Source organism: Plenodomus lingam, assembly GCF_022343315.1.
Source record: "Plenodomus lingam strain CAN1 chromosome Unknown contig_7, whole genome shotgun sequence".
NCBI lineage: Eukaryota > Fungi > Ascomycota > Dothideomycetes > Pleosporales > Leptosphaeriaceae > Plenodomus > Plenodomus lingam.
Window position 1 is genome coordinate 413402 of NW_027093971.1, and position 24789 is coordinate 438190.

General features: G+C 50.9%; 7 protein-coding genes across 7 annotated transcripts; 3 read left to right on the forward strand and 4 right to left on the reverse strand.

The window, feature by feature from the left end:
• Nucleotides 1–58: 58 nt before the first annotated feature.
• Nucleotides 59–846, forward strand: IAQ61_009984 (uncharacterized protein; the record flags this gene model as incomplete). Its single annotated transcript, XM_066098617.1, has 2 exons — nt 59–318; nt 411–846. The coding sequence occupies 2 exons, from the start codon at nt 59–61 to the stop codon at nt 844–846; spliced, it is 696 nt and encodes a 231-aa protein (XP_065951444.1).
• Nucleotides 847–2102: 1256 nt separating this feature from the next.
• On the reverse strand, nt 2103–3561 carry IAQ61_009985 (uncharacterized protein; the record flags this gene model as incomplete). Its single annotated transcript, XM_066098618.1, has 6 exons — nt 2103–2160; nt 2292–2410; nt 2543–2918; nt 2978–3071; nt 3300–3335; nt 3378–3561. Coding segments are annotated over 6 exons (867 nt in total), but the record flags the coding sequence as incomplete, so codon positions are not given.
• Nucleotides 3562–5474: 1913 nt separating this feature from the next.
• IAQ61_009986 (uncharacterized protein) lies at nt 5475–7595 on the reverse strand (the record flags this gene model as incomplete). The annotated part of the gene is made up of 6 exons (XM_003845215.2): nt 5475–5534; nt 5589–5795; nt 5867–6557; nt 6613–6894; nt 6961–7149; nt 7198–7595. Coding segments are annotated over 6 exons (1827 nt in total), but the record flags the coding sequence as incomplete, so codon positions are not given.
• Nucleotides 7596–9188: 1593 nt separating this feature from the next.
• Nucleotides 9189–10334, forward strand: IAQ61_009987 (uncharacterized protein; the record flags this gene model as incomplete). The annotated part of the gene is made up of 3 exons (XM_003845213.1): nt 9189–9554; nt 9613–10024; nt 10081–10334. 3 exons carry the CDS (start codon nt 9189–9191, stop codon nt 10332–10334), a joined length of 1032 nt encoding a protein of 343 aa, XP_003845261.1.
• A 171-nt stretch (nt 10335–10505) lies between these two features.
• On the reverse strand, nt 10506–20298 carry IAQ61_009988 (uncharacterized protein; the record flags this gene model as incomplete). Its single annotated transcript, XM_066098619.1, has 2 exons — nt 10506–13488; nt 13547–20298. 2 exons carry the CDS (start codon nt 20296–20298, stop codon nt 10662–10664), a joined length of 9579 nt encoding a protein of 3192 aa, XP_065951446.1. The 3' UTR covers nt 10506–10661.
• A 768-nt stretch (nt 20299–21066) lies between these two features.
• On the forward strand, nt 21067–21636 carry IAQ61_009989 (uncharacterized protein; the record flags this gene model as incomplete). Its single annotated transcript, XM_003845211.1, has 1 exon — nt 21067–21636. One exon carries the CDS (start codon nt 21067–21069, stop codon nt 21634–21636), a length of 570 nt encoding a protein of 189 aa, XP_003845259.1.
• A 1106-nt stretch (nt 21637–22742) lies between these two features.
• IAQ61_009990 (uncharacterized protein) lies at nt 22743–24747 on the reverse strand (the record flags this gene model as incomplete). The annotated part of the gene is made up of 2 exons (XM_003845210.1): nt 22743–23939; nt 24001–24747. The coding sequence occupies 2 exons, from the start codon at nt 24745–24747 to the stop codon at nt 22743–22745; spliced, it is 1944 nt and encodes a 647-aa protein (XP_003845258.1).
• Between the last annotated feature and the right edge of the window lie 42 nt (nt 24748–24789).

Here is a 24789-nt window from a genome sequence, read left to right on the forward strand (position 1 = left end):
TCATAAAGTTTGCCGGTACGGCGAATACTGGCGATGCACCCTCGGTCGTGTGTTTGGGATGGTTGGCAGCATGATTGGCAGCATGTGCCTGAGCGCATGGACGCACTCGACACAGAAGCCCAATGTGCAGGGGTACGAGCACATGCCCAGGTGCCATTCCGCTGCTATTTTCCGCTGCTATTCACGTTGGGTGGATGTAGCTGCCGTACCGTACCGCCACCATCAAGTTTTTGGGTTGAACGCCATGGCTCATGCTCCCGTGTGGACACGCAGAGGTCTACAGCAGAGCAGGTCTACCAATACAGCAAAACAATTCTAGTACATGCTCATTATCCAGGCGAGGGTGGCGGCTCATGCCTTCGGTCTGGTTGGCGAACTCCGTCATCTCCATACCTGGTAGAGTGGTAAAGCCGGTTTGTGGCTCGTCGTTGGTCCAGCGCCATCCTGGTCGATACCGGTAGAGCAAAAGTTGCAAACACCTGGGCCTATAAGCAACAACATCAGAGTTCCGCGGACGCCTATACAACGCACAGGTCTTACCTGGTGACTCATCAGAGAATCCAGAGCACGATCTTAGCAACTGGGTCGAGTCGCTGGAGAGGAGCTGCAGTGAGAGTCAGTGAAGGTGCCATTGCCATGAGATCGCGTCATGAGAAGGTGTCGAGAAGGCTCGACCCTGTTTTTGATCAACGTCTCTGTCCCATGTTGCGTTTGATTGGCTCACAATCTGTTTCATTTGCGCTTTCGCATCCGCGCCATTGGGCCGGAATTTGCTTCGTTGAACTGCAGTTCGTGTCAAAGAATCGGCTTTTGCAACTTGGAGCTTACTTGACGAATGATTTGTAGTCGTTTGTATATGAAATCAAACGTCATAATCCTTTGCTTCTCATACTCTGCATTTGACAATGATGCATTCAGCATGCGTTGGAGTTTTTTAGTAGGGGGGGGGGTTTTTTTTGGATGAGATTCGATCCAGCAATTAGAGACTCGCATGATGATTAACTAGGCCAATCATGAGCAGGATACGCTCCAGTGATCCTCTTGCCGTGCCGGCTATACCATCCGAGTCGGGGCGTCTGTTCTCTCATCCTTCAGTCCTTGCATAGCAGATCAGATAATGCTTCCCTCGCTCCTTTGCGAGTCAATGCCACGCACACACACACACACACACACACACACACACCGCATAGATCATCTAACCGACCCCACCATCAGTTTCTTGCATGAAGCAAGTCATCCGATCGTCTTCCAAACAATGCTAAGGGCGACGGGAATGATCAGTCGCCAAAGATCTCATTTCCTGTGCCACGTGGAAGCCACACTGTGCACCCTGCTTTCCCTAGGTTTTTGAATCGGGTTCCGGTCAGCGAAAAAGCTTGTGTGATGTTCAAAGTTGCCCAATCAATCATGGAAAAAGTCGACGTAGCCAGTGTGACCTTCCAACATCCAGGAACAGTGAGAGTATCCAGAAGAATGCGGGTTTTAGTCGATGAGGCCAAGCAATGGTACATTTATAGCTGGGATCAGCGATGGTCATCCCACTGCTAATACTGCAGCACATCGGCTATATGCTTCAACGTATTTCCGAATAGCTTTGCATCGCAGACTCACAATGCCATGACTCTTTGACACTTATAAGGCTTCCGAACCCTGCGGTAGGATTCGCAACTGAGCGCTCGCCTAGTCCATGATCATAGCCGTAGCCGACTCACGTACTCGACCTGACTCTGATCCAAACCTAGAGCCAACGCACTGACAGCGGGCGGGAAAAAGGACAATGACGCAAGCCATTGAGAATCTCCGTACCGTGCCCCAATTTTTTAATTGGCAGAGACGTGATTCCCACATTCAGTCAATGGTCCTTCTATTGGCCCAGACGACGATTCCCAAAGGCATTGGTCAGAATTCCCAGACATTCCCTATAGAAGGATTTCTATATGGGCTTGTTGAATGCGATGCTCACCGTTCAGCAACTGCATCTCAGGAGGACCATGTATCACTTCAGACGTTATATCAGGGCCTGCTATTCGTATTGGGCTTTTGCGAAAAGTCTTGGGAATCGCGTGCTGCTTTTCAACGGCGTTATGCGATACGAATCTTAGTCAGGTTCGTATTTGCTTGGGTGCAGTCGTGGCCACGTTGCGCGCATCGGTGAAGAGACTGTGCTAGTAGAGTACCTAAGCGTTGTGCTTTAGGTACTAAAGTCAATTCCAGTGCCGAAAGCGTTGTGTATACATAGGGGATACTGCTCAATAGTATAGGCTTAGAAGATGATCCGTAGTCAAGTTTACGTTGTGGCGACAGGGAAGCACTGGCGATCTTGCCGGACTTCTGTGGCTGTCGAATCATATTTCGCGCAATGCATGGCCATGGTGGTGGCTTGAGCTACGACCTGCATCAGGCTAAGGCACTGTGAGCGGTATATTATGGCTTTGATTGCAGGCCCAACTGCACATTTGTGCGACATCATGGTAATTGGACGGCTTATCAATGTACGGGATGATTTTCTGGCTTAATTCTGTCCTCGGAGTGCGCGGTGCACTGTAGTGTGGGCTATCTGGCTTGAAGAACCCGATGGTGTTGGGGCTACCGGTACGTAGGTAGTGGCCGAAGTGGTTTCGGCTTCTAAGTACACTTTCACAGCCCCGTGTCGAGAGTGTTGCCATGCTGTGTAAACATCCAGCTGGTATGGCGATGCGTTCAATTGAAACAGACAATGAAAGAGATTCAAATGGGTATTGCGCAACTGTTCGCTCTGCCGCTGCGCCGTAAGAGTAGTGTAAAGGAAACTCCAAAAACAATTCGAGAAGATAGGCCGGACGATTTTTGTCATGACTTCTTGCAATCGCCTGCGACAAGTCAATATACGCCCAAAAACAGCAAAGTGACGGATCCACCCACTACACTCTTCGGTGAGTCTGTATTCACTGTGAACATGGTCAGCATGGCGAGGAATCGAACAGCATAGCCTTCTTACATTGCAACGATATTCAAGGGACACCTCTTGTGGGTTGCTTGGTATGTTGTACACCATGCTCTGACAATGAAGCGGAGGTGTCGGCATTTGTACTCTACTTGAGTGTAGTCACACATGGTACGAATAGACTGCCAGTGCTATTCACAATATAGGTCGAGGACGAGCCGTGATTGATGGGAATTGGGTGGGAATATGCCAAAGTAGAGTAGTACGTGATCCTGCTGGTATGTGTCGCTGAAATGTTAGTTTAGCATGCAGCTGCGTGGCGGTCCATTATGTATATAGTGGCTTTTGCAGCCAGAGAATTTCAGTCGTCAGGTACCCGCACCCTCGTGGGCCTGGCCTGTCATAATGGAACCTGGATCACATAGCATGCATCATGGGAACGGTCATGATTTACTCAGCGGATCCAGGCCTCCGATGTGGACGAGCATTTGGTCCGCAGACTCGAGTGGATGCTTCCACCGTTTGAAGTCCCATGCTTCCGGCAAGGCGCGGGCACGACCAGGATGCCGAGAGAATCTACAGGGGAGCAAAACCATTGCGGAGTAAGGTGTTTTGCGTGCTGTAAAGAAACCCCAAGGCTTGCCCTCAGGTTAAAGGGACCAACGGACAAGCAAAGCCTGCATGTCACTGGCTGACGGATGATGGAATTCAAGGATGCCAGCTCCTCGCCATCATGACTAGCGTGTGCTAAGTCTGGACTTACCAAACGTGCGCAAGACCAGCCGATCTGCGACTAGACACGACTAGGTAGACACGGTTCCACGTTTGACGCACAGCACGGCGACGGCGCGTGGGGTGGTGCGCCGTTGGGAAACGCCCTTGTTCGTGGGTTGAAGCTGCAGTTGTTTCCATGTCCGAATACTGGGATCACCCCTCCCTCCGGTCCGCTCTCTCTCGTCGTACTAGTCAAAGCTGCTTGGGCTCAAGTCAATCTCCCACCATGTATCAGCTCGTCACTGTCCTACTGCTTGCTGGTCCAAATCCATGTTGTGCACGCGCTCACCATGCTCCTCTCTAGGCTGTGTTTCCGGTGCTGCATAGGTACGCTGGCCCGCCTCCCCGTTCGCGATTGCGTATGCGCAACTCCGTATGATCGCTCCATCGCCCTAGCTTCCGCCTTTCACCAGTCTTGTGCGACGCACGTAACAGTTGTGGTTGAGTGCGAAGATCTCTGGAGTACCGTACCTAGCTGTAAATGACCCAGCACGCTCACCCATGGCCTGTGAATCACTCCACGAGGCTGAGCTCCTTGTCGTGTTGTGACTACTACGCCCGCTCGTTTCTTCCACTGACTATATGTGTGACTGTCCAGAGATATCCACACCATTCAGCCACAATCCTGGCCCAACTTTCTTCAAATGCGCGCCATATACTCTTTCAGCATCTCCGACTCTTCCTGCTTGGGTCTAGAAATATTTCGTGCAGAGTGCTGGTCTTCACCATCGAAACTTGATGATGCCCCGCCGACGTTCCGACCTGTGATAATAACATGTCATGTTTTGTCGTTGGGCCGAACACTTTTACGATTGTGGAGTACTCCGTAGCGGAAATAAGACGCTATATATTCCAGGATCCCAGATTGCAGCTCGACAACGCCGAAAAGCAGAGGCGAAGCAAAGGGCCGCACTCCAGCTGTCCCCATTCCTCACAAGCTTGGCAATATCTCCTCGACTTCTGAGAAGCGCGCCGTTAACTATACGAGTATTTTACTTCCCGCTATCCAGTTTCGTTAGCTGCCAGTCGACGTGGATTATCTTCTTTGTTGATTGGCAACAGAGACGACGTGCCAAGTTGCCACTATTTAATTTCTTCATTGGTAACAAAGAGGACGTGCGGCAGCAAATAATGGAGAGATACACTTGGAACTGATTACGATTGCGGTCTTGCACCTCTCGGTGGTAAGCGTACAGACTGCGAAGAGATATTTCGCTTGGAGGTTCTCCGGATCATTTCGCTGGATTTGCAAAGAAAAACGCGATATTGCATGCTTAGTTGCAGCCTGTCTTCATTTAGCACAATGATTCTTCAGTGGCATCCAAATGACCAGATCAAACTGTATCGCCGGTGCAGTATACGGACCCCTTGTGAACCTATGATTCTGTCCATTCAGGCTGAACTATTGACAGGGATTACCCACAGAGAAATCCCAATTGTTTGGAATGGCCGAGCTGCTAACGACCCTATGGTGCCGTGCCGTCTTTTTACACCAGATTATCAAAATCATTGGTGGCTGTTGTAGTGGGACACTCTGGTATGTGTCAGTAGCCTTCCGGTCCAAAAGCTCGTCAGCATGCAACATAGAACGTCACTCGTGGATTATCCGAGGACCGATCTCAACGGCCTCAGGGAAACCCCCCGTCCCGTATCGAGGTCGGCCGTTAAAGCCATCATCATCATTGATAAATCGTTAATCGGCACCATTGATTTGGGACGCTGATGTGATTATGCAAGATACCAATTGCGGATATATAACCATAGCGATTAGTAAGGATCATGAGAATTCTCCATTGGCCTCGCTGGCATCCAGCCAACCACGACACATTTCTACTGCCTGGAGGACGAGTCAGCATATCTACGTCAAATAACTTTAGCAAATGTCACATACCCGTCCCCATTTCTTGAACATCTTATCACCTTCTTCCTTGCTGATATCGGGCTCAAAAATCATACGATCTTTTTGGTTAATGCCTTTCAGTTCGTCAAATTCTTTCCAGACGCCAACTGCAAATCCGGCAGCTATCGCTGCACCAAGTGCAGTAGTTTCGCGCATGGCTGGACGATCGACGGGGATACCGATAATGTTCGCTTGGGTCTGCTTGCCCACTTAGAGATGCAGTCTTGAAAAGAAAAGTCAATTTTTCCTGGTGGGGGGTGAACACGTACCTGCATGCATAGGTTCGAATTGCTCATGCCGCCATCAACTGCAAGCATGTTTAGCTTATGCCCGCTATCAAGTTCCATGGCATCTAAAATGGCTCTCGTCTGAAAGCAAGTCGCTTCAAGGGTAGCACGTGCTATGTGACCACGCTCGGTAAATTGTGTGATACCAAAGATTGTGCCCTTTGCATCATCTATCCAGTAGGGAGCGAACAAGCCACTGAATGCTGTAACAAAGACGCAACCACCATTGTCCTTCACTGATGCTGCAAGGTCACTGATTTTGTGGGAATGCGTAATGAAGCCCATGTTGTTCATAAGGAACTTCACACCACTGCCTGCGACGGCAATACTGCCTTCAAGTGCGTAGACTGGTTTCCGGTTGCCGCCAAAATCGTAGGCCACAGTAGCGAGCAGGCCATGGGTAGAGATCACCGGCTTTTCCCCCACGTTGTACAACAGGAAGCATCCGGTTCCGTATGTGTTCTTTGCAGAGCCGGGGGTAAACCCCTGTTGACCGACAAGAGCTGACGACTGGTCACCCAGGCATCCTGCTATGCGAATGCCTTTCAGTAGACCAGTTCTCAAGAATCCAAAGGCGTCGGGTGACGACGAGGGAACAATCTTGGGCAAGTTCAACTTTTTGCGGTCGAATTGGAAAAATTCGAGGAGCTTGTCGTCGTACTGAACGGTGTGCCTGCGGTAGCGTAAGCGCGTGCCCTGGGATGTGCTCGACAGTGCCTCGGTCTTACAGGTTCATGAACATCGTTCTCGATGCGTTGGTAGCGTCGGTCACGTGAATGTCGGCTTCTTTCCCGCCATTGAGGTTATAGAGGATCCATGTATCAATGGTACCAAACGATAACCGGCCTTCGTCGTAGGCTTTCCGAGCAGGCTCCACGTGGTCCAGAATCCACCGTAGCTTAACCGATGACGGATAAGTTGACAATGGGAGCCCGCATATATTCAGCAATTCGTCAGCCCCTTTGCGATTTTTTAGCTCACGAACCAGCCCTTTCGTCCTCGTGTCCGGCCTGCATGCGGCAGATCAAGATCAGTACACGACTCTATGCAAGACATAGCAATGCTACTCCACTCACCATGCGATTGCATTATACAGTGGTTCTCCAGTCTTGGTGTCCCAAACAACTGTCGTCTCACGTTGATTGGTGATACCAACTGCTTTGATATCAGAGACGTCATGCCCTTGATCCAGGAAAATGTTGGTCGCTCGATCAATGCATTCCTCCACCGATGTAATAATCTCTTTGGGGTCATGTTCGTGCCATCTGTGCTGATCAGAGATGCATCCTGTGATGATTGATGCGATAGCTTACCCAGACTGGGGATAATATTGCTTGAATTCGATCTGGTGTTGCGCAACAGGGTCTCCTACACCGTCGAAGATGATGAATCGAGTGCTTGTGGTTCCTTGGTCGATAGAACCAATGAAGAATTGCTTCAGTCTACCCTCATCGAGTGGAACACCTTCTGGTTCGGTGATTTCCTCCTTGGGTACTGGCTGCGGGTTCACATCCTCTTCGGTCGGTCTTGGGTTTGACATGGTGAGGCGTTGATGTTCTCTTCTCCAAGACTTGACAGAATTGCTTCTGCTGAGGTTAGGAAATTTTTCCGTGGGCGATGAAGCGTACTGAAGAAGGGCTTTGTGCGCAGTGGTGAGGTGAACGGTGCAGGCTTGCAATGGAGGCCGCAAGGTGAATCCGTCCCTAGAGGCCTGGAAGAATTCTTGGTGGGGCCCAGAAGAGTGATAGTTAGTCCGGACGCGTTCGCAGCGCTGGCGAGAGCTGTGTTGGTTGGCGAATGAGATGTAGATGTGCTCGCTATAGCCGAAGTGGTTGCTCCGAAAGCGCTTCGTAGCCAGAGGATTTCGCGATAATGAAGACCGAAGTTTGGATGCGATTCAAAGGGTGGTGTCGATGCAATGGAGTCGTGGGTGTAATGTAAGCAACGTGGAGACGGAGGGCATCGCAGGAATTGCTCGGAGGTTGATCGGCAGGCGACAAAGTCCAAGCATGCGGCGCCTCTCTGTGTTGCGAGTATGACGCTCGTGGGGAGTGTGGAGGGGGTGTGTGGTGTTTGCTTTAGTACGGTAAAGCGGGGAAACTCCAAGACGACAACAGCCGTCGACGGCGCGGGCGGCCCTGGCTTGTCCATCACATGGGAGTTCAAATACTTCAGCCTCTTTCGATCCCGCATCAGGCATACCTTCCACTTCCTTTGCCCATCCATCGTCTCCATCGTCGATGAATCGGTTGCTGGCCGCTGTTGGGCGTTGGCATTGGCCATTCATGCGCGCGTACGCGCTCAGTATGATTTCAGACACAGTGGGCCGCCCACGTACGGTCCACTCGAGGCCCTGACCTGTTCCGCTGTCCGGCGCAAAAGATGCGGCTCAAGTCTCCACACGCCCACAAAATCGTGTGCGAAACGGATGGAGCTCTTTGGCAATGCGCTGTAAGAGTGGAAAGCTACCGACGCCAAGCCATGGTGGCTTCTTTTGGCGCTCCCGACTCCGAGGAATTCCCTACTCAAAAGAGGAACGCGATCACAACACAGATGACAGACGCGTTGCCCACGGAAATCGGTCAAGAGGCTCGCAGCACAACACATCGGCCAACATTGCTTTCTGTATCCTACGAGCTCTGAGCCAACCGCTTCTTCTGCCATGTGAGTGAGACTCGTGATACATGGCACAAGTGTGCAGACGTATCTGGTAACCCGCTCAGGGGGCCAACAGTGTTGTTGGCGAGACGAGATACCTTACAAACTGCGAATTTCACCATTGAGGAATCCGACAACGATAGGACACTGTACGGTGTGCCTAGAAGTAGTCCGAGGATACATCCTCTAGGGTCCTGCCGATGCGCGTGGAAGAGTTGGCCCAGATCGGACACCCAGTCCAACCACGCGTCGAAAATTCCAAGAGTCCAAAAGTCCAACAGTCCAAAAGTCCAAGAGCCCAAGAGTCCAAACCTTTTGGAAGCTCAACGTCTGACAGTCACAGAGGCCGAGAAACTTCCGACACGTGACGTAACCTTCCCACATGTACCATCACAAACATGACGTCAGTCCGCGCTCAACGCGTGCAGCTTGTTGCGGGGAGCTTGGAACGTCGACGTTGGACAGTCGCCAACAGTCCAAGAAGTACACATCTTCTATCTCTCTATCCGGCCCTGATTTCGCCTCAGGATTATAGTTGTGATTGTGCCCGGGAAGTCGTTGAGTCGTCGTGCCACTGCCACCGTCCTACCTTTTACCCCTCTCTCTACCTCAACGTCCACCAAACCAACATCCTACCGTAATCACAATGTTCCGCAATGGAGCCTCCCGCCTTGCATTGAGGTCGATGGCAGCACCCAAGTCGCGTCCAGTAGCCACAATCCCACGCACAGCGCCATCGTCGCAATGGCCCACGCCATACGGATCTATGGCTTCGAGGAGACCGCAACCTGCGCACTTGAAACCTGTACAAGCTGCTTTGCTGCGCCGCGCCATCTCAGAGAAGATTCCAAACGAGCAAAAGGAAGCCGAGAAGAAGTACAGCCGGGAAGTGATAAAACCTACGCCAGAAACTGTTTCCTCGACGTCATCAACACACCCAATGTTCTCTGAGGTGGCTACGGAGAACCCAGATCGCGAAGTCGACATGATGGCCGGTGTGAAGCATGACGTGGTAAGTCGGACAAGACGGCGGCTCCACTCGTCCTGAACCATCATACTCACTCATACAGGGAACCATCAAAGCCACCTTCAGCCTCGCAGACGTCCCCCGAGAAGCATATTACATGGGTCTTGCTGGTACATTGCCTTACCTCGCGACCTCATTCTCGACTGTCTACCTTGCCTGGGAACTCAACCACGCGACTGCCGGCTACGGATTTCTCATTTCAGAGGCCGACGCTATATACCTCTTGCACTTGCTCGAGCCTCTGCAAATCGGTTATGGGGCATCAATCCTGTCTTTCCTAGGTGCCATACACTGGGGCCTCGAGTGGGCTGGCTACGGGGGCTACCAAAGCTACAAGCGGTACGCAATCGGTGTCGTGGCGCCTGCTGTCGCCTGGTCGACGCTCCTGATGCCTATTGAGGGAGCGCTCATCGGACAATTCATCGGCTTTGTCGCACTCTACTACGTCGATACAAGTATGATCTTTTCAGGCACCCTTTTCAGGGGATTTGGCTAACAAAAAAATCCCTAGGAGCTGCGGTTCGCGGCTGGACACCTCCATGGTACGGTGTGTACCGGTTCGTTTTGACGTTCATCGTCGGCGCCAGTATCATCCTCAGTCTGATCGGTCGCGGAGAGCTTCCGGAACACATCCCTGGCTCGACAGAGCGCGGAAGGGCTCTGGAGGAGGAAGGTTCGTCTGCAGAGAAGCTTGCAAAGAGTGAAGAGGTTCGTGCGGAAAAGAAGAAGAATGCCGCACGTCGTGATGACCGTGGGACCGACTGAGCGCTGTCCTCCACGGCGTCTGTCTTACTGTTCTTTTTATCGGGCGTATTGGGACAAAGCCAAACTCCTTGCTTTCACTTTAGGAGTCGTTACTTTCTTAGCATCAATCTTATGTAGTTATAAGCGTTTCTCTAGGCTTCAGTATTCGTATAAATTTTCCCCAATTTGACGGAACAATTCACTTTGTGCGTGATACATATACATACATGTAAAGAGTATTGCGTCAAGAGCCCTGGTTCGATTATTGCCCCAATTCAGAATCCAAACACTATGTATGCCATGAATCGTCATGTTCAATGCATCACCTCTACCCCATTGCCTCGACACTCAGCCCTTCGCGTTCCATCGATCATTATACGCATTCACAGCAACGGCGACCTGTCTGTAGAACCAATTCCTACTCCCTTCATCTCCGACAGGGATGAACGGCCCATTTGTACCTCCTTTGAGCGTGATCCCCAAGCCTGTCCTCTCCTTACTAATAGTCTGAACATCCTTGAGTGGCACATCCCACTCCGTCTGCAGCTTCTTCATGCGCACCATCATGACCCTGTTGTATGTGAGCATGACAAGCATCTCCTTGTTCTGCAGCTCGAGATGGGCAATGTAGTCTTCGCTGAAGTGTTTGCCGTTGTCGAGCGTCTTGAGCCAGAACTGGCCCAGTGCTTCGCGTTGCGAGTACGGGCGTACGACGCCATCTGTTCCGATAAAACGGGTCAGGCGCACGCGGTCAAGGCCTTCTTGGTCAAAAACGGTAGTGGTATTGCGGACGCCCTCGGCCATGTTGGAGGCGAGGTCGAAGGCGCCGATGGCCGCTTTGGTGGGTACGCCGAGGAGACCTTTGCCCACACCCTTGACAAAGCCAAGTGCGCCTTCCTTTTCCGCGCCTTGGATGGGGTGTCGCGCAAGGCCACCAAGTCCACTGGCAAGACTGCTCGCAAATGCATTGCCACCTGATGTTATACCATACAACGCATGCTTGGGTCTGTTTCGGGAACGCGACATACGGCGCTGATCCTGGAACTCCTTGTCCAGTGTCGCTGCCGAGAGACCCTTGGACATGCTGCCAGTGAATTTGGCCATACTGTCTGAGAATCCAAATACAGACTTCTTGACAAAGCTAGAGGCACCCTTTGCGATACCGATACCAAGCTCCTCAGGACGGTCGGATTTGACCAGACCCTGATATGGCTCATAGAAGATATCAGCAACACCAGAGCTGATGTTATTGAAGAGACCGACTGGGTTGCCCAGGAAATCCGCAGACCCAATGATGACATGGACCTGCCGCAGCGATTCTTGTACATAATGATTCTTGATGTTGTTGATTAATGCGCTAGTGGAGATACGAGCATTTTCCAGCATCAACGAGTTGTAGCGGACAGGCGCATCGTTAACATTGCCAATCGACATCGTTAGAACGTTGACTGCGAACATGAAAGGGTTCGAGGTGCTCATGGTGTCCTCAGCATTGATACGCTCGGTACGAACGAAGGACAGATCAATTTGCATGGGCTGGAGATGCAGCAGCTCGAAATAGACGTCTTGGCCCGACTGCTCCTGTTTCGGTTCAGGCAGGTCGAGAGCCTCGTCCCATAGTTTGCCCTCTTTCTCTTCGGCCCATGATGCTCCAGGAATTTTTGCAAAGTCAATCATCGCAAAGATGAAGTCTTCATCGATCTCGACGGTCATTTGTTGCAAGAGGAAGGTGAAGTACTTGATGTATAGCACACCATAGGAATCGTCCTTGACCTTGGTGATACTTGTTTGAAAGATGGGGTGGGCTTCCATTTCTTTTCCTGTCTTGGGTACAACACTGGGGTAGAAGATGATGGGGAAAATGCCGCCGTAAAGTTGATTATCAACCTGAATCCACTTGACCTGCATGTTGACCATCTGGTATAACGGCGAGTCGGAGTACTTGAACTCCATATCGCGAAGTGTAATGTAGACCAACTCTTTCAAGTGGCGATTGACGAGCGAAATACCGATACCAGCAAGTCGCAGTTGTGCCTTGAATGTCACATCGGTGTCCATATCCTTGACCTCGAAGCCAGTCGCTGTAGAGGAGGACGTAGCAGATCTCTGCTTGTACATGCTCTTAGACGGCTTGTAGTTTGAGATTTCTAGTGTTTGTGTTGGACCTGATGCAACGACGTTGAGGTCAATGACCTTCATACCACCACGTTCTTGGCCGGGTGGGATCTTGAAGGGTATGAGAGGTCCAATTTCAGCAAGCTTAACATGTCGCTCGCGCCCGTTTGCGCTGATGATAATCTCCTTGCGTTTTCCAGCAGGGAAGTCCCAGGCATATGGCATGATGCTTCGTGGAGGTAAGCGGTATCTGATTGGTCGGAACCCAGAGCCGCGATCATCTTCGTCCTCATCCTGGTTTGGATTCGCTTGCCAGTAAAGGAACTCTTGATCACTCATATTCTTGAAGGAGAATGGCCAGTGCTTTGACTCGACACTGATATGGCAGAAGATCGTTGCTTGCTCCATTAATATGTCGATGCGAACGAGCTTCTGGCGCTGACCCGCTTTGGAGAGCTTGACATGCACATTGCCAACATTTGAGATATGGAATGGCGACGACCACTGATTGTTGACACCAGGATAGCAGAGAGAAAGCTGTGGGGCTCCTCCTTGGCGCAGCCATCGAAGAGGTAGAAGCTCTCCGTTCTTCAGCGTCATCCAATCCGACTGGCCCGGCTCGCGAATAAGTAGCTCTTCTTTGACCTTGTTCTTGACGATGAATCGTGGAGCTATAGATACGGTTTTGGTCAGATTATACTTCCCTTCACCCTCGGAAACAGATACACCAAGGTGCATTTCTGACCGGGCTTTAGTGTTGGGTAGAGCCACCGTGTATGTGCTTCCAATCGCATCAAAACTCTGAGGCTTACTCCAGCCAGAGTCGCCTGCTTTGATCAAAGCACGGTTCTTCTTGTTATCGGTTGGATAGGAGAACATGAAGGGTAGGGCTTTGCCGGTCTCGCCATGGCTGTCTGAGATGACACCTTGCCCAGCAGCGGCCTTTGCTTGTCCCATGAACTGTTGTGAACGGACGTCGAGTTGGATTCCTGTGCGATTCAAGATGATATATGGACTGTAAATTGCGACTTTGAAGGCACCTCCACCATCTGGAAAATTGCTATGGCACCTGTTAACCTGATTTCCTGTTTTGCGGGACTGAAACTTACTAGAAATGCATATTCAAATGCAATATTGTATCGTTATCATCCTTGACTTCTAGGATCTTCTCCCTTCGAAAGCTCTCTCGGTCGGTGGAATTGATGATACCGAATTTGCTGGGCTTGAATGGCCCGTCTTGCATCTCTACACTAAGGAGCAACAAATGTGAAAGCTCAACAACGTGAACTGGACTGATACCTCCCTTTCTAAGGAAATTTGTCCAGTCTTTCTTGGTGTTGCTGTCGTAAATTCTATACTTGAAGTCGTATGGTAGCAGATTATGGATCTCGACGGGTGCCTGTAAACGAAGTCGCATGTATGGATAGACACCAGTCAAGGGGTCCTTCTTGTCATAGGTTGCATGCATCTGGAAATAGAATGGCGGGGCGTGTTCGTCTTGCTCACTGCGGCAGGTGATCGTTCTAGTAGGACGCTTGAGAAGATCCTTCCAGAATAGCTGTTCATTTGACCAGGCGTAGCCGAATCCTTGATCAGGACGCACAACTATCGAATGCATGTGGCAAGCACCGACTGGTGCCGGTCTTGCATCACCCGGCGCAATCTTGTCGATCTTGAGAAGATGACCCTCATCGGGGCTGAACATGCCGAGCTCGATCGGTATTTGTGTGTTGTTCTCGACGAGTAATGGAGAGCGGATAGTTATGTTCTTGATGTTGTCTGAGCCAAGTTTCACCTCGACCAGGACGCGGTGCTGTACCCTGTCTTGCTTGGGCTTCAGATTATACAAGAATTCGCCTTCTCGATGGACTGGAATACGTGGTAGGGTGTCAAAGCCACTGCCCTGCAATCTAACCCCGAGCATACCAGTTGCAGCATCCGTGGACAATGTCTCACGGGTTGACATGGGATCTTCGAACCGCCATGGCTGCTCCTCACCATCCTCAAGCTTAGCTGCATAGCCTTCCTGCTCCTTCCCCTCTGCCCATACGTCAAGACTGAACCCAGTATGGTTGCGAATACGGTATGGTGCATCGCTACCACGAGGTTTGGACAATATGTCCTCGTCACTGGTAAGAAAGTCGAAAGATTTCGAAGCCAAGGCAATAGTAGCAGCCGTTACTGTGAGTTCCATAGATTTTCGTGAGTAAAGGTCAACCGTGATCTTGTCTGGGTCTTGATCTTTTGCCATGTGGAACCCAACAGTCCAGGGCTCGATCAAAGGCTCCCATGCAGACTTAGAGAAGTTGTAGACATTAATCAGAGTATCAAGCGAGGTATCAGCGACCATCGCTCCGGACCAATCTCGTACATCGACGCCGAATTTCTTCACGCGCCAGTCCAGCATAGGCATCTCATGAACGTCGCCAATGAGAACGACGCGTATACCTTCGATATTGATGTGCATTTCCTCTCGTCGGATTACGGTGGAAGCCTGCTGTGGCGCTTGAAGTTCTGCGCCCTGTCGGCTTGATCGCTTGGTGGTTGCGATGGACTTTGTGCGAGGCCTCTGCGACAGAGCCTTACCGCCCACGGATGTGCCCTTCTTGGCTGTTGTGGCAGACGTCAAACTTTGTGCATCCGCAGAAGGTAGTCCTTTAGCATCATTTCCTGACATTGCTGATGCCCGGTTGACAATTTGCATGGCTAAGAGGATGTCCCTAAGCGATAGTCGCAGCACCAAAGGTTCGATATCGACAGCAATGCTTGCCGTTGCTGACTTAGATCCCGGTACACCCATATCCAGTGCTGCTTGAATGCTAAAGTCATCAAGTATACGCATACGGTTTGTATCGAAGCGATCCATACGGCATAGGAACATGCCAACCTTATCAACCTGTAGCGTCATTGCCTGTTGTTTGGAGACAAGTACTTGCTTTGTTCCTAGCACGATAGCTTCTGAACTGGCTAAAGCTGGATTGGCGATAAGCACAACCTGTGCATCCACCAGGTTGACTCGGAAAGAAATATTCATGGTGGTATTTGTAGACTTGGGTCTAGCTTGTGGCCTCTCGATGGCCTGCGATCCGTCGGGCAACATGATCTCATCATCGCTGTCTGTATCCTCATGCTTCATTTCTTCCTCGACATTCAGTGGCTCATCTGTGACAAGACCTGCGTTGACAAATGCCTGTAATGCGAACAGATAATCTAACGCCAAGATTATCCTTGGACTATCAATCGTGAGAAGCGCTATCAGGTTCTTTTCTTGACCGCCTGAGATGGAAATGCTCGCCATGAACTGCTGTTTCACATCGTTGCTTATGAGCGACATGATCTTGCGGAACTTGTTGGTACCCTGGGTACGGCTATCTCGGATGGTGAACGATTGAACCACCAGCTCGGCTTCCATGGCTCCGTCACTGATCATGCGAATTTTGACGTTGGTATCATTCAGCGAGAATCTTGACAGACTAGCGGTCTCAACATCGCCGACTGGTTCACCGTCTTCTGATTTCACCAACTCTAGACCAATCATACCAACCTTGAAGACGAAATCTAGTTTTGTCCACTTGTCAGCATCAGTGTGCAGTTCAGGTGACTGTGATGAGACCATGTCTTTGGATGGCTCTTCTTTGCTGCTCTCTTTGTCTGTTAGTTGACGTATAGGGCCAGTTGTAGCCTCGGGTAATTCCGCCTGGACATCAGTATCAATGGTGTCGGTTTCTGTGGCGAACGCGGCTGGTATAGATCGTGATAGCTCCAAGGCAAATTTCATCTGCTCAGGAGTGAGTTGTAGGTTGATGTCCGACATCGAACCGTCTATTTCAAGATCAGGACGTTGCTGGTCGGCTTTGTGCTCAATCATTGTGATGTTAAAGTCAAGATCCACCTTGTCGATGAGTTCAAGCGACTCCGAGCGATCTTCATCATAGTGGAGATGAGAAGTAAGTCTGATATTCCTGATGCCTGCAGAGAGCTTGTTGGCAACATCTGCATTCTCTGAGTCGTCCAGTGGAACAAATGTGTTCTTTGCATATATCTCTCCGAGGTTTGCGGTGAGGGTATCACGGTCTGGCTTATCAGAGATTACCATTCGTGGGAACACCACAATCGGAGTGCTGATCACAATGTCAAAGTGCAACTTGGTGGCCCGTTGCTGAATTTGTGTCGCTTGATTTGCAGCAGCTTGGCGAGCAGCATTGAAGATTGCCTGCATTTTACCAAACTTTACGGCGAACTCCATGATCTTGCGGAACGGCTCTGTGAGGAAGTTGATTCTGATTGATCCTGTTTTCAATGCGACTGCCATGTCATACCCAGGATAGCTTTCCGACTCTGAGTCGAAAGTTTCATAGCTAAAGTCGGCCAGATTTTTGCCTTCTATCGTGACCAGATGACGGAGCGATGATTCTTCGGGAACGCCCTGATTGACATCGTCAACAAGAGACAGATTGCCAAGACGACCTCCGATGCGCATAGTTCCACCGTTGAGGAAGATACCAACGTCACCGGAGCTCAGACTAAGTGTCGCCAAACGGATCCCGTCGTTGTTCAAGATGACTGCGATACGTTTCAGTTCAGCTCGAATGCGAATTCTGTCCGGCTCTGCTTGTGCCTGCTTCTCGGTATCCTGTTGGTTGTCTGACTTTGCAGTCATTTGAGCCTGTTGATTCGGAGTTGGACCAGGATTCGTGAATGTGGCAAGAACGAAGTCCAGCAATGTCAGTAACGTTTTCCTGGTCACAATGAGGTTGATGGTAGAGACCGCAACATCAAGATTGATCGCAATTCCCTCGTATTTGGTCTGGAACTCTGGAGAATCCGCATTGACCTTGACAAACTTGAGGCTGAAGAGATCCTTTTGCTCATCGGCGAATGCGTCTTCTGAGGATATTATGTTTCGAAACTCTGGTATCGTGGAGTCTTCAACATGATCTTCCACGGCTAGACTGCGAAGGCTGACATCTGCACCCATTTGGAATGGCTCCTGGTAGAAGTCGAGGTCGAAGTGCTCCGCAATCAGCTCAGCCAGGAGCTGGTCAGCCTTTCGCCCTTCTGGATCTGACCTGTACAAGGAGCCCTGAAGCTTTTCGACTGTGAATTTGAACTCAAAATTTCGCTGATGCATATGGGCCTTCTTGACCTCCTCCTTGGCCTCTGGTGCATCTTCGAATTTGTCCTCTGATTCACTGTGGCCTTCCTCCTCCATTACCAACTCATGTTCCTGTGCAGAGAACTTCATGGATTTTGAGCGGGGCCTGCCCAGGGCATCCACGTTTGCTTTTCCATCGCTTGACAATATCAAATTAGAGGACCCTTTCGCACCTTCCATGACCTGCTTGCTCGGTGCATCATTGTCGAACTTTGGTATCGCGACATCTATCAGCTTCATCAGATTTTTGTATTTTGTGTCTGATATTGATGCGTGCAAGACCGGAAGGTTTCCCGAGACGCGAAACTTGGTGAGGTCAGATGCCTTGGGCACAATACAGATCTCGATCCTGAAGTCCATGTTGATTTTGTCTACTATGTGGAAGTTCTTCGTAGCAGACTCGGTCTCAAGCTGTGATCGTGTCTCCTCAATGGAGGGCCCAATCAGAACCTGTGTGGAATGAAGTTTCAGATTGAATTTATCGTACATTAAATTCTCCAATTTTCGAAAGTCGTCATCGGTGTAATGTTGTTGCTGCTTCCCTTGGATATCACGCAAAGTATTCTTGTCTACCAGTTCGCTGGTTACGCTGATGTGACCCGCATCCAGGATCAAGCAGTTGCTTGATTTCTTCGTTACGGAATCTGGTACGATTATAAGCGGTGCTTGCAGGTCTAGTTGCACGTTGATAGTTTTGTGCTCTGTAAGGGCGAATTCCAGCCCTGCACGCGTTTGTTGTCTGATGCCTTCAACGGTGGCGCCCGCTGTCTCCATAAGGGCGCCAATGGATTCCATGTGCCTCTCTGGAGGTTTGAAGAACTTTGCTACTTCCACAACGAATATTGGATTGTATACAAACTCCATACCCTTGAGCTTCATGGTCAGGGCTGTGTCAGCACTGTCGTCCAGTGGGTTGTTTTCGAACGTGAGGTAAAAGAATGGGTCATCCTTCTGCTCTTCGTCTTCTTCATTTCCATCTTCCAGAGGAGTTTCATCATCGTTGAGTTCCTCAACCCGCTGGTCATCTGGAACAGGTGGAGCATCTTTGATGGTGATGATCTGAGGGAATAGGCTGCCCTCAGTAGTTCCGTCGTATAGACGCATACCCTCAAGAGCAACCTTGACAAACATTGAATCTGTACGTTGCAGTAATTGTGTGCTGAAAGAGTCGAACAACAGGCGAAGTATTTCTTTCGATTTGCCGTGGGGATCGCGTTTCAAGGTAAAACTACCAGTCCTGAGGCTCATGTTCACCTCGAGCTTGACGTATTCTCTGGGCATATCTACCGCCTCCGTGATGGCCTTCTTTTCGTCCCAAGCGATCGCTTCGTATAATTCTTTGCGCTGTTGTTCGCTTATTTGCGTGTCATCATCATGCTGCTCTTCCTGCTTTGTTCCCCAAACCCATGAAGTCCAAGTCTGTTTCGGGGGCGGCTTCTTGACACCAACATTCTCCTTGCGCAATTGGTTGCGCGCCAGTGAGCGCCAAAAGCGCAAATCTTCGTAGCTCAGTTTCCGCTCAAGTTTGTCCATATCCTCTGCCTCCGCAGGGTCGAGCTTTTCCTCGCGTTTCTTCTTCTTGAAAAGTTCGATATAACGTATACGGTCGTCGCGACGTTCCTTGAAGTATCCCCAGCTCCACTTCCGATTTCTCTCATGGATCTTATCAAGAACAGCCTTACCCGCGAACCGGAGCCAGCCAGCAGGGTCTTCTTTCGGGGACGATTTCGGTTGGTGCCTCTTGTATTCCTGGTGTCGGATAAAGTAGTGGAATAGATCCACCAGCATGAGCGCATCACGGTATTGATCCTCATCAATTATGAAACCTAACTCATCAAAGAGTAGACGCGCCTTCATTCTGGGTCGATCAGGCTTGCCAGTCTTGTCCATTTCCAGGCCAGCACGACCACTGATCGGCTTCAGGATGAACTGATGATCACCCAGGTCAGGATTGTCACCCCTGACAATCATGTCTCGAACTTTCTCAATGAACGCGTCGCGATCGATTTCCTGCTCATCACTGCTTTGGCTGCCCTTGCCGGTGCCAATGAGCTCCGCATCTGTATCCCAGTACACCGCCAGCGATCCGAGGGTCGCCAGCTTGTGAGTCGAGGTCGAATTGCCTTGGATGAATGTGGGTTTCCAATTTTCGTCTGTGCTGATTGCGCTGAAGTCGGCGAGTGTAACACCAAGAGCAAAGGGGTGTCCGGGGTCGGATATCGAGTCTTCGTAGCGGATGTGAATGTTCTTGACTGTAACCTGGACGTTGTCGACGATAGCCGTCACTAGACTCGCGGTGAAGCTTTGATTCTTCTGCTGCTCCTCAGCACTCATGCCTTCAGTATTGCGCTCCTTGAGCAGCTCGGCACTGTCCAGCTTCTCCATTTTGACAGCGTGGGCTCTTCGGTCCTCCTCTTCAGCATCATAATCTGCATCCTCCTTTGGCGCCGCTAGCAGATAGACATCCTCAATGTTGACCTTGAGCGGCTTGCCTCGTAGATTCGACCATGGTATTGAGAGGGTAAGGGAGCCCAGGTGTCCCTCAACGACGTTGAGCGGTAGGCGGAGCTGGTCGAGAGCTTCGCGTCTCAGTTGAAGGTTTCGCAATCTGACGTCACCAGACCAGATACCGACATTGAGTTGCTTGGGATCGAAATTCTGGACATACATGCCCAAGAACCGATTAAGCAGGTTTGAAACGAGTCCCTCAAGCATGGTGGCGGTGGGGGGACGGGGACGGGGTGCCAGGCCCAGGCCGAGATGTGGTGATCAAACGTGGCGGATTCGAGAGAGGGATCGTTATGTCGTTGAACTTGAGGACGTCATGGAGGAAGAGTCGTGTGTTCGTGCAGTCGATGTTCTCGAATGTTGTAAACACTAGGTGGGGCACGCTCGAGCGGGAGGTGTGGGTGAGCAGGACTGCTTCGAGCAAGGAGCAAGGACCTGCTTCCAGAAACAAAGGCGTAAGGAGAGTAGCGAAGTGAACCTGGAGAAGAGAGGAGGAGGAGGAGGAGGAGTAGGTAGCTCAAGAGCGGTAAACAGTGCAAGGTACAGACTTGAACACGACACGAAGAAGCGATACCCGCTTGCTGTGAATGCAGGCGCTATGCCATGACGTAGGGGTGTTGGCAGGGCTGATGGATGGTGCGCTCGGCGTCCCGCTCACGTGATGTGGGATTTGGCTGAGGGGATGATGTCCATGCGGGCCGTCTCAACACTGATTGGCCACGAGTCCGTTGCTTTTTCTGTCTAGCATTCGTCCATCTAGATTCTATTCTACGATGAGCGAGTGATGCAGCGTATGATATCTTTACACGTTCTAAACACCTATGCTCTAGGTTCCACAACGCTTACAACTGGTTGCCAATTCTGATTCTGACCAATCGCGGCCGAACGAGACTCCCCATCTTCCTTCAGCGGGTGGTAGTTGGCCCTAGAGTCCCTACAATACAGCAACCACCTACTGCACATTGCACAATCACCATGGTCTGGCCCTTCTCAAAGGCAAGCGGCGATGCTTCGCCAGCACAGCCAGCAACACAATCACCACAGACCGAGTCGATACCTCCCACCACGGCCCCTCATGATCCCGACTTCTACGCCGCCCACCCACACCTCGCACCGCCTTCCTTTTCTACAGCATCTACCACTCCATCTTCCTCCTCCGGCTCATCCACAATCTCTACGAGCACGACCACCGACGATGTCCTCGACCCTTCCCTCCCACGCACCATGTCCTGCCGCGCCGCCTTCGATAGCGCCTTCTACTGCTCCTCGCTAGGCGGCCACTTCAACGATCTCTACCGCTATGGACAGCTTCGATCCTGCAGCGATCACTGGGCCGACTTTTGGTTCTGCATGCGCACCAAGAACAGCTATAGTGGACAAGATGTCAAGGAGCGCATGGTGCAGGATCGGTATAGGGAGAAGGAGAAGCAACTGATGAGTGGGCCAAATAGCGAGGATGTGTGGGTCAGGCGGCGGCCGGGAGAGGAAGTCAGGGGGGCTTTCAGGGCGGGCACAGGGTTTGAGAAAGAGGATAGGAGACAATAGGTCTATCTGGTGTTGTGTGAATATGTAGGATAGATGAAATGAGTCATGTATTGAAAAGAAAAGAGGGACCAATAATGTAATGGACACTGGCCTGTTAATGGTAACAGATCAGGCGTCATCTAATGTTTTGAATAGGATGGAATGAAAAACGACCAAGAGACGTCTCTTGCCCAGATCCTCTGGTAATGAAAAATCGATCGGCCGCCACAAATCCTGTAATCAGTGGCCATTGTCTCAGATATAATATGTGTACACTGTCATGTTATTCGCCGAGGCGAATCATGAAGCACGTCTGTCGCTAGAGTAATTTTATCTTGTCGACATCCATTTCGTATTGTCTGCAACAGTGTTTTGCGTAGAAACGAAACACTCAATCGTCCGAAGAATTCTTGAGCACCAGTGCGTTGCAGAACAATATCCGTGCGAAGCGGTAGCAGAGCATCTAAGTAAAAATAGGATAGGGTTTAGTAGTAGTACTCTAATTTTACTAGGTACACTTTTCACCGATGTGCTGTGTGCAAGCCCAAGTGTGAATGTTGTCAGCCTCTACCACCACCTTGATACCCACCTTCATACTAATTAATATATCAATACCACGATATTGCGATATATTGATACATACCCTATTGACATTGCAATATATCAATACCTACCTCACCACCTACACCGCCACCTATATATATCGCGATATCGAGGTGGGTGTCGATATATCGCGATATCGAAGTGGGTATCGCGAGGTGGATATTGAGGTGGTGGTAGAGGTGGTGGTAGAGGCCAACAACAATCGGACTCGGGCTTGTACTCTAAAACCTATTCTACAGTATTTTTCCTTAGACGCTTGGTAAAATCACAATCAGTCACAAATAAAACAGACGCGCATATTTGAAGTAATCATCTGGATTCTCTGCTCAGGGTATGGCACCCAGTCATTAGAGTAAATGCTAACCCAACTTTTCCCTTCAATCGTGTGATCATAAACTCATCCATGCATGGAAAAGACACCCGAAAAAGGGCTCGATGGCCTGAACTCCGAGAACAACCGCCCAGAAACAAGTCTATACTGGAGATGAAGAAGACGTAGGAGAAGGATCAAGGGAGCAATGCATCTAGTCAACCTCCTCGACGGTAGGGCCATCGTCCTGGCCGGCACCGCCTGGCGCGCCACCGGGCATGCCGCCACCGGGCATACCGCCAGGCATACCTCCCTCGCCGCCAGCACCATAGAACTTCATCATGATGGGGTTGGCAACACCCTCAAGCTCCTTCTGCTGCGACTCATACTCATCCTTGCTGGCAGTCTGGTTGTCATCCAACCATGCGACAGTCTTGTCAATCTCGGCCTTGAGCTTCTCCTTGTCGCCAGCATCAAGCTTCTCATCGACCTTGGAGTCGCTCAGAGTGTTGCGCAGCGAGTAGGCATATGACTCGAGAGCGTTCTTGGCGGCGATGCGGGCAGCCTCGGCTTCATCCTCCTCCTTGTACTTTTCAGCCTCAGCCAACATCCGCTCAATCTCCTCCTTGGACAGACGGCCCTTGTCATTGGTGATGACAATCTTGTTCGTCTTTCCAGTACCCTTCTCGAGCGCGGACACGTTGATGATGCCGTTGGCGTCAACATCAAACGTCACCTCAATCTGGGGAACACCACGCGGCGCAGGTGGAATACCCGTAAGCTCAAACTTTCCGAGCAAGTTGTTATCTTTTGTACGCGCGCGTTCGCCTTCGTAAACTTGGATAAGCACGCCTGGCTGGTTGTCGGAGAAGGTGGAGAAGACCTCAGACTTCTTGGTGGGGATGGTGGTGTTGCGCTTGATAAGGGGAGTCATGACACCACCAGCAGTCTCGATACCAATGGAGAGCGGCGCGACATCGAGGAGCAGGATCTCGCTCGTCGACTTGGAAGAAGTGTCGCCAGACAAGATGGCAGCCTGGACAGCAGCACCGTAGGCAACAGCCTCGTCGGGGTTGATGGACTTGTTGGGCTCCTTTCCGTTGAAGAAGTCCGAGACCATCTTCTGGACCTTGGGAATACGCGTGGATCCACCAACCAGGACAATCTCGTGAACAGACGACTTGTCAATCTTGGCGTCGCGGAGGACACGCTCGACGGGTTCCATGGTAGAGCGGAAGAGGTCCTGGCAAAGCTCTTCAAACCTGGCACGGGTAATGGACGTGTAGAAGTCGATGCCCTCGTACAAAGAGTCAATTTCAATCGAGGTTTGAGCAGAAGAGGATAGAGTGCGCTTGGCACGCTCGCAAGCAGTCCGGAGACGGCGGAGGGCACGAGCATTGGTGGTGAGATCCTGCCGGCATGTTAGCAATGAATTCAAACTCATCGAGTGCGGGGAATTGAGGGTTTCAGACCTTCTTATGTTTTCTTTTGAACTCTTGGCAGAAGTGGTTCACAAGACGATTATCGAAGTCTTCGCCACCGAGATGGGTGTCCCCCGCAGTGGACTTGACTTCGAAGATGCCCTCTTCGATGGTCAAGAGGGAGACATCAAAGGTACCACCACCCAAGTCGAAGATGAGGACGTTGCGCTCACCCTCGGTCTTCTTGTCGAGACCATAGGCAATGGCAGCGGCAGTAGGCTCGTTGATGATGCGGAGAACATTGAGGCCGGCGATGAGACCAGCGTCCTTGGTAGCCTGACGTTGCGAGTCGTTGAAGTAGGCGGGGACGGTGACGACGGCGTTGTTGACGGTGCCACCAAGGTATGACTCGGCAGTCTCCCTCATCTTGACGAGGACCATGGATGATATCTCTTCAGGTGTGAATGTCTTGGTCTCACCCTTGAACTCCACCTGGATGACAGGCTTGCCACCCTTGTCGATGATCTTGAAGGGGAAGTGCTTCATGTCAGCCTGGACCTCTGGGTCTGCAAACTTGCGGCCGATGAGGCGCTTGGCGTCAAAGACTGTGTTGACGGGGTTCATGGCCACCTGGTTCTTCGCAGAGTCACCGATGAGACGCTCAGTGTCGGTGAAGGCGACAAACGATGGGGTTGTCCGGTTACCCTGGTCGTTGGCGATGATCTCGATGCGGTCATCTCTAAAGATACCGACACACGAGTAGGTCGTGCCCAGATCAATACCGATCGCGGGTGCCATGGTGAAGGCGTGGAAATGTGCAGAGGGGTATCAAAGAAGTAG